A 9,377-nucleotide genomic window follows, 5' to 3' on the forward strand; every position below is an offset into this window, starting at 1 on the left:
CTTAGATGACAGACACGTTTTGCTACCTGCTGTGTGGAACCCACTGCTGCCCTGGGTTAGCCACTTTATTCAGACCTTAAAACAGGAATCAGCATTAGGAGCCCTGCAGCCCCTTCCATCTGCATGCTGGGGTTCTGACCCAGTCACCTTTGTTGCAGCTGACTTCCATGCGTGATACCCTTGTCAGTTTGTCAGATTTTGCAGTTTGGCTTGACCATTTCTAACAATGGGGAAATAACTAGATATAAGGCCTCACTCTCCCTCCCCCCTCACCTTTCTGAGGTAGGATCTCATGTGGTAAGGGCTGGCCTCAAACTCCCTGTGTAGCTGTGGCTGGCCCTACATGCCTGCTTTTACTTGCTCCTCCCAGTTGCTCAGATTCCAGGCATAAGACCTCTCATCGTATTCCTGGGATAGCACACTAAAGATGCTCTTGAGGTTGGTGAAACGACCCCATGCAGTGTCCATCCTTCTTGTGTAGGCTCCCACTTAGAATTAAACCAAAGAAAAGCAACCTCTTTTTAAAAGCTGACTCTGACCAGGTGTGGGGGTATCCAACTTTGTTGTTGTCTTTGTTTTTTGAGACAGGATTTCTCTGTGTAGCCCTGGCTGTCCAACAGCTTTTTATACCGTAGTAAGATAAAGAAACTCTGAAACATTGCGTGGTTCACATATCATCTGCCATCATCTAGTCCTGGGTCTGGTGTACAGCCTCATGTGTAGCACTGCAGCTGCTTCAGTGCTTTCTGTAGTCCTCCACGCCACACCCGCCCTTCAAGGTCCATCTAAAGCTCCACTGTGTGCCAACAAAGACACCCTTAAGGAGCTTTCTTAAATGTGATGGAAGAATTAAGGACCAGTTCGGTTTGAAGAAAAAAGCTGTAGTCCGATGCTGTAAGAATCAGTACTTCGCTCCGCTTCCTTGGGTTTTTGGAGGCAGGCGGAGCCTCGTTCTGTAGCCAAGGCCTGCTTGAAACTTACTGTCTGGCCCAGACTGTCCCCAAACTCCAAGCACTCTTCCTGCATTTGCCGCCCCGAGAGGGCTGATCTATAAACAGGCATCACCGTATGCTTTCTGTTTTCTTTTTCTTTAAGTAGACAAGCTGTCGTCTGGCAGTGTGTAAAGTAGGCCGGCCTCAAATTCACAGAGATCTGCCTGCTTCGGCCCTGCCCCTGGGTGCTGGGATTAAAACTATACGCCACCACACCTGGTAAGAGTTCACTTTGTTTTTCGAGACAAGGTCTCTCTCTCTCTCTCTGCAGCTCTAGCTGTCCTGGAACTCTGTAGACCAGGCTGTACTCAAACTTGGAGAGATTCACTTATAGCTGCCTTCCAAGAGTTGGGATTAAAGTTGAACACTGCAAAGCCAGGTGTGGTGACTCACCTTTAATCCCAGCACTTGGGAGGCAAAGGCAGTCGAATCTCTGAGTTAAGAGACCAATGATTACAGTAATGCCTGGCTTTTATATTTAACTGTACAGAACTTTTTATGGGCATGATCTCATTTGATGTAAATTTCTGTACGGATGAGAGAGCAGCAGAAGGGAGAAACGATGTGCTTTAATCTTTAGAGCTATCAAATGGCAGAGCAAAGTGCTGACAGTGGTAATGGAGGAGAATGGAAGGATGAGGTGCTGTTAAGCCTGGCTGGATGTGAGGGCACAAAAGAGAAGACACTGAAAGGGAAGAGTCACAGGGGTTAGAGAACATCAACAGTGGCCTCTTTGGACTCCACACAGCTCCTCCAGTGGTAGTAGCTGTCCGGCAGTGGAGGTTAGAAAAGATTGTAGCTGGTGTGGCCTGTTTAGAGGCTAGGTAGTATAGAGGGGACTTCAGATGTTGGTTGCATAACAAGGGAGATGGAAACTGCTTCTCAGCGTCCCCTGTCACCCAGGGCAGCAGTTAGCGCTGGAAGCTGGTTATCTGACTGTCAATCCAGGGATCTACATCTTTGCTCCTCAGAGTGTGTCCGTGGACCAGCACAAGGGAAGAGACCGCCTGATGCAAATGTATCTTAGCGACCTTGCCATCTTGAGATTCTGGCTTTGGCTTATTGATACTTTCTTTCTGACACTGAGCAGGATTAGTTGAGGTGGGTTGATAGGTCAAGTTCATCTGCATGCTGGCCTTTTCCTGCCCCTTCTTGTCTCACAGGGGCTTCACTGCAGCAGAGCGTGGGGCCTTGGCGCCCTCGGAGCCTTCTGAAGAACATTCCTTTTCAGGAGATCTGCATTTTACTTAGAACCTGTCTGTGGTCTATGGTTCTTTTACCATGGAAGCCTAAGAGCTTGAGATTGTATGTTAGTACCAGCTTCCACAGGACCGTAGGCTCCTATCTGAAAGAGCATCATGCGCTTCGGGGTGTGTGTGTGTGTGTGTGTGTGTGTACATGTGTATTTCACCCACCCTGTGGTGTTTCATTGTTTTGTTTTGTTTTTTGGTGTATGCATGTGGATTGATGTGTGCACACAGGTGTGTCTGGGTATGTGTCCCTGTGCACAAGCCTGGAGGTCAAAGAAGGTGGCATTCTCTTAACACACTGACTTACTCTTCTTTTGTTGTTGTTTGCTTGTTTGAGGCAGTCTCACTATGGGACCTTGGCTGGCATGAATCTCACTTATGCAGACCAGGCTTGGGTTGAACTCATAAAGATATGTTATCTTAGCCTTGCAAGTGCTAGGATGCCTTATTCCCTTTGAAGCAGCCAGCAAACCCCAGCAATACTCCTGTCTTCACCCCTCACAGTGCTTGAGCTTGCTGTGGGTGCTAGGGTCTGAACTCGGGCCTTTGTGGCTGCACAGCAAGCTCTACCTTAACTGCTGAGCCAGGTGTCGAGCCCCACTCGTGGGCTGTCAGGATGGAGACATTCCTCTGATCTGGGGCCCTGGTTGTATGCCTAGAGCCTGGCTGGAACAGTGACTTTCGACTATTCTGTGCTTCTCTGGGCCAAGCCCTGTGCTTGGTGCTTGGACGCTTTGGGGTAAAGCTCCATCCCAGGGGAAGGTTGGAGGAGATGGGAGGCAGTATTTCCAATCAAGTGTGGCAGTGTAACAAAACTTTTTGTCCAAGGGGTCTGTATGAGGGCAGAGAAGGCCCTACAGGGAGAAGTTGGGGAATTTCAGGACAGAGGTGACTATTGAGGTGAGTAGTGGTGGATGAAGAGTGGGGTCCTGCCAGTACTCTTTTATATTTGCAAAGCACAAGGGGACATAGATCCAAGTAGCCAGAATGAGAGAGAACTTTGGCATCAAAGGAGAGGTTATTGCTGTTCACAGTGAAGTTAAGTGTGTGTGTGTGTACGTGTGTGTGTGAATTTGTAGGTGCTGGCTCTTTCTACCATTTGGGTCAGGCTGTCAGATTTGGTGGAGGACTGCTGAGGCACCTCGCCGGCCCCACTGGAAGCTTTTAGTCAAGGAGAAGCATGGCTATGCTTTGGAAGCTGATCATGTAAGGAGGCTGAAGCGGTGGGATCTGGGTTCAGGATATTGGGAGACACTTACAATGGATGTTAGGGGAAGACTCTTGAAGTAACAAATGTTTTAAGGCTAAACTGAAATTAGGCCAACACGGATGGAGAGGAGCACATGAATCTGAGAGAGGCAACAGCTGCAGAGCTAACCTGAGTAATGACTGATTGCTTCAAATAAGTGGGGGCTGTTGAAGGTGATCACTTAGATGGCTCGGGTAGACTGTGCTGCCAGTACCAATGAGGACATATGGAAGAGTGTCTGAGGGGGCAGACGAAGATGTGTTTGGGGCATGTTGAACTTGAGTGGTCTGTGATGCTAGCAACCAGGTGGAAATGCGGGTCTGAGTTTCAGAAGTCTGCCGAGGGCGGAAGAAGGTGGTTGGTGAAGGTGGGGAATGAACGCTTACAGCAGGCAAGGAGTGGATGAGGAGACTGGGATTGGTGTGCATGTGAACAGGCTGTCAGGAAGTCAGGAAGGAGAACACTTCCAGGGAGGGAGCCCCGTCTTCATTTGCTTCAGGGTAGTCACCCAGGAAGAGCTTCACACGGAGGTTGGGGATCAAGACACCCTGGTCACCAGGGCGCTTTTGCTTTGAAGGTGTGAACAGCTTCAGTGGAGCAGTGTGGAGGCGGAGGCGGAGGACTTGATGAAAACTGCGGGCTGCAAACTCACAGGTTCAGAGAAGGAAGAATAGATGTGGTGCCGCCCAGCAGAGGACAGTGCGGACTAGAAATAGTTTTTCCTAGAGTTGAAAGAGACCGGGGCAAGTTTTTGTGATGTGTAAGAACCAGTAGAGAGTGCAGCTGAAGTGAGGTCCTCAGAAGAGCAGTTGAAGAGGTGGAGAGGAGTGGAAGGAGGAAAGAAAGGCAGTGATGGACGCAAAGGAGTTCTTCCTAAAAGGCTCAGTTTTCTTTCTCTGCAAGTCTGTTTCCTGAGGGGTAGGATGGCCAGTGTGAGCTTCGTCAGAAATAGATGCTTGGGTATGGTTCATGAGAAGCTCAAAGCAACTGATCAGTGGAAAGAGAAAGAGCCTTGAGATGAGGCCAGGAGTGTGGAGGGGCCTCTCTGTGCCAGAGTCCTGTGCTTGCAGCCCTCTCCATCTTCATTGTAATGATGGTGGCTGGCATTTGTTGAGTGCTTTTCTCAGTTTTAAGTGCTTTTCAGGGGTGTGTGTGTGTGTGTGTGTGTGTGTGTGTGTGTGTGTGTTTAGACAGGGTATCATTGTAGCATGGAATTCACTATATGATCCATGCCAGTTTTGAACTGCCAGGGTCTCCTGTGATTTTCACAACAAACCTGTTACAGCATATTGCTGTTTTACAGAAAGGGAAATTGAGGCACGCAGGGTTTTGCTAGGCCTAGTGTTCATGCTTGATGAATATCTCTTAGAAATGGGAGTCTTCCCAAGACATCAAAGAAGGGAAAGATTTCATGGGCAGGGAGGTGGGGTCCATGGCTGCCATAGGGGAATTCTGAAATTCTAGAGTGACTTCCCAGCTTCTTGACTAGAAAGACAAGTGACTGATGGCTGCTTGTCAGGGTGAGACAGTCACCTGAGACAGTGAATAAGAGGAGAGACCTTGTTGTCATCCCCATCCTCCAGAACACAAGAACGCTTTCCGTCACTCCGTTTGGGGACTGTGCAGAACTGTACCCTATGCTACAGTGTGGCTCTTAGCTCACCTTTGAGTTCTCCCACCTGGTGTGGTGGCTGAGAGCTGCAGATCTCCCCGGTGAGTGGCAGGAGAATAGTAGATGGCATGGGTTGAGAAGAAACAAACTCACCTTTTTTTTTTTTTTTTCCTGCAGCCACTGGAGCATCTCTGTGTCCTTCCTTTTGAGGTTGCTATGGAAACGTCTTTGCGTGGTGGTTTGAGGAGATTGATTTTCATCCAGTGATGATGTGGGTTTTAAAAGAGAAAAGATGGTATGATGTGCTTCTGAGGAATGGCTGGTGAGCCGCCTGAGCAGCAGAGGCTCAGCCGAGGTGGCAGAGCCTTTGTTGGCTGCCTTGGCTATTGCTGAAGTTGTGAAATGGTGCATCTACCTCGGCAGAGCGCAGTCTCAGTGTTCCCTGCCTTCAGGGTCCTAGTGCCAGGATCTTGCTGGTTGGTTCATGGGAAAGAGCTACCCTGGAAGCTGCTTGGAACTAGACAGGTGGGGCTCTGGCTGTCAGTGAGAGGGTTGCTGCTCTTGATGCTCCTTTATCAAAATAACTGCATCTTTCTTTTCTGGTTCTTAGAGGTGGACCTGGAAGTCCTTGGTGGTGGTTGGAGTTGTGTGGGAGAGGGGAGAGCTCCATTCAGATCGGGAGTAGAATGCAGACATTTCTGGGGCTAATGAGCTGGAAGGGTGCAGAAAGTCTGTTTAGGATGCACTCCCATCTTTGTAAGATCGGCAAGGCAGGTATTGGAGTAGGACCCAGGACCAAAAGCTCCAGGCATGTCTTCCTGGGTTTAGTTCAGCCTCCAGTCGGCATCCCTCTGAGCAAGCAGACCTTTCCCCTTTATGCCTCCTGGAGGGGCATGTGGACACCTGCTCTTCTTTGCTGGTGCTTTCAGGGACAGTTTGGCCCTATTGTCAGACTGCCCAAGTTTCAAACCAGCCCCTCCTGGGGTAGGGTCAGGGAGAGCAGAATGTGGGTTTAGTCCAGGATCAAAGTTTAGGAATATGAGACTGGAAGAAAATTAGAGTACTAAGGGATACTGAGGTACAGCCAAGGTAGAAAGAACAGAAGGAGCAAAGCAGCTTTCATCCTCACCTGCCCCTCCTCCAAGTCTGCTTGTTTCCCTGTTCTGAAGATTCTCCAAGACTGACTTAGTTACCAGATACTAAAGACTCCTCCCACTTTCCTGGATAGCTTAGCAGGAAGATGGATTAGAAACCCAGAGACTGTCTCTCTCTGTTAAGGGAGAGTGAAGAGTCCTGCGGGACACTGTCAGGGTCGCAGAAATGCTGTGGCAATAGCACCTGTATATAGCTAGGCTTGGGTCAGAGACTCAGTGTCATTCATGGATGGAGGTAATACAGTCTTATTTGACTGATCAGAGTGTGTGCGTGTGTGGCAACCAGAGGCTGACATCAGAATGTCCCTCAGCTTCAGCTAGGCCGGCTGCCCAGCTGCAGATCTGCCTGCCTTCAGCCCCACCTTCACCTGTAACTGTATTACAGATGTGTCATGGTGCTGCCATGCCCAGCTTTTATGTAGGTTCCGGGGATCTGGGCTCAGGTGCTTATGCTTACACGCCAAGCACCAACTACTGAGCCATCTCCCCAACCCCTCTTACTGTTTTTGTTGGCAATATTATAAACTTTTCTTGACAGAATTGGGCATGGGACCTGGGGTTGTCACATGCTAGACAAGTGTTTTAGTGAACCTGCATCCTCAGCTCTGCTTAAGATACTTTATTTCAGAATAACTGGTACATTTACATACAGGTTTAAGGAGTAACATCGAAAAACTGGCCTGGTGGCTCAGGTACTGGTACTGGTAGCTACTTGAGAGATTGAGGCAGGAAGATTATGAGCTTAAGGCCTGCCTGGAAAACTTTCTGAGGTTCTCAAAATGAGAAGTATGAGTCCTGGAAGATGGTTCTGGTAAAATACTTGTTGCTCAAGAATGACAGCCTAGGGCTGGAGAGATGGCTCAGGTGTTAAGAGCACTGGCTGCTCTTTTAAAGGTTGTGAGTTCAATTCCCAGCAACCACATAGTGGCTCACAACCATCTATAATGAGATCTGGGTCTCTCCTCTGTCCTGCAGGTGTACATGCAGGCAGAACACTGTATACATGATAAATAAATAAATCTTTAAAAAAAAAAAAAACAAAACAAGAAAAAGATTGACAGCTTAGGTTTGAGCCCCAGTACCATATAAAAAAAGGCCAGGGCCCTGAGTGTACACCTGTAATCCTAGTACTGGAGGGGTGGAGACAGGAGAACTCCTGGGGCTTGCTGGCTAGTTAGTCTAGCTAGAGCCTGTCTCAAAATGAAAGGCGAGAGCGACTGAGAAAGAAACCTGACAGTGACCTTTGCCTCCGTGTTCCTGTAAACATGCAGACAAATCAAGAAAATGCTTTAAGAAGGGGGCTAAGTGCGTATAGTGCTTGCCTAACACACACGTGAGGCTGGCAGTTCAGTGTGCAGCAAAACACACACACATGCACACACACACACCTGCATGCACATTCTGTAAATGTTTTGATCCTCATTCTTTTTTTCGATTTTTTAAAAATGCTTTTGTGTATGTACAGTGTGTGTGTGTGTGTGTGTGTGTGTGTGTGTGTGTGTATTAGTATGTGTCAGAGCAGGCACATACCTGCCACAGTGCACTCGTGGAGATCCGAGGAAACTTTTGTGTTGCTCCTTGCTTTACCTTTGTTTGAGACCGTATCTCTTGAGGATTTCTGCTTCCCAAATCTCCACAGGAATGGGCTGCAGATGCGCGTCCTCACACAGATGTGGCAGCACCTTACCACTGAACAGTCTCCCTAGCCTCGACCCTCATTATTCACACTTCATTTGCTAATTTTAATTTTTATGTTATTTCATAAATATTTATTATTTATTCACATGTGTCTGTGTTTGCATGTACATATGTATGAGGGGGTACCTGTGGAGGCCAGAAGAGAGTCAGAAGAGAGGAGCTGGAGTTCAGGTGGTTTGTGTGCCTTCCAGGGTAGGTGCTGGGAGCAACTCTGGGCCTCTGTAATAGCAGCAAACACCTTAGCCACCGAGACCCTCATTTGCTAACGTTTGCAATTTCTTCATTTCTTGCAACTTTGGAGTTTGTGCTGCGAGCAGGCCATCACTGCTGTGTGGATGCAGTGCCCACACAGCAGCTGTAACTGACTGGGCACAGTTGGTGTCGGAGCCTTTCCTTAGATGGCAACACCTTTGAGGGGCCAGGGGTTGCTGTTCAGACAGGCCCTCTCTGTACTCCAAGTTCTAGTATGGCTTGCTCCCAGCTCCTGGCTGGCTTTCCTTATTCCTTGTAACCTCCATGTGAGATGGAGAATGCCTTTTTGTGTGTGTGGATTGGGTTATCATGGCACAGTCAGTTAGACATCTTGCTCAGAGTCACGAAGGTGAGGAAACATGAGAGCTGAGCTGTGTCCAGGGCTGTGTGGAGCCCACGCCAGCCTGCTGTCTTTCCTAGCGTCACATCTGTCGCAGGCCTCCGCAGACTCCCTTCCAACCACGCTCACCACTGCACATGCTCTTTGCTGGAACCTGCCCTGCAGGTGCTCCTGTGCCCGCTCCACTCTGCTCGTTTGATCTTCCTAAAGCAGTCTCCCTGTGCCACGGTGCAGGAATGAGACTGACTGCCGTTGCCACTGGACCCAGTCCGTCTGCTCTCCTCACTTCCTAGCACACGCCAGTGTATTTATGAAGTGCCTGACTCCCTGCGCTGAGGGCGGCTGCACCATCAAGGGAAGTTGTGGGTTCCTGCAGGAGGCTGGAGAGTTTCACTGAAGAACCCAGGCAGATGCCTTCCATCTCTGTCTACCCTGTGTTCGTAACTTACAGGGCTCTCATGTAGCCCCAAACCAAACAGAAAGCTGCAAACTCAGGGCACAGTCAGATGCCCGCCCCACCCCACAGTTAGGCTGCTCTATGCCCCCATTTCATTTTTCTCCTGTGTAATGTTTATTGTCTGTACAGTTGGGGGTTTATATATATCTAGTATCTTCCAGTACTTTGGAATTCCAAAGTCTCAGAACTTGTAAATGTGCTTTTTAGTTTTTGAGTCTTGCTGTACTGAGTAGAGGTATCAGGTATTCCCATTTGGTAGCATAAACAGCTCCCAAGACGGGGTACATCCATGTACTGCCAGAGCAGAGTGAGGCTGTTCTTAGTCTTTGTTCTCACTGTGCTGCCCTGGCTGGCCTAGAACTCACAGTCCGTC

At 48.8% G+C, this 9,377-nt stretch overlaps 1 protein-coding gene across 1 annotated transcript in view; it reads left to right on the plus strand.

The window, feature by feature from the left end:
• The window catches only part of CUNH2orf81 (chromosome unknown C2orf81 homolog), a 12,384-nt gene extending 10,141 nt beyond the window's left edge, over window positions 1-2,243 (plus strand). The window contains exons 5-6 of the mRNA XM_055596382.1: window positions 1,964-2,010; window positions 2,156-2,243. Of these exons, the coding sequence (XP_055452357.1) occupies window positions 1,964-2,010; window positions 2,156-2,243 (135 nt within the window). The remainder of the gene's footprint in view (window positions 1-1,963; window positions 2,011-2,155) is intronic.
• Window positions 2,244-9,377: the final 7,134 nt, after the last annotated feature.

This window comes from Psammomys obesus, unplaced genomic scaffold (assembly GCF_907164565.1).
Source record: "Psammomys obesus unplaced genomic scaffold, mPsaObe1.curated_primary_1811, whole genome shotgun sequence".
NCBI classification, from domain to species: Eukaryota; Metazoa; Chordata; class Mammalia; order Rodentia; family Muridae; genus Psammomys; species Psammomys obesus.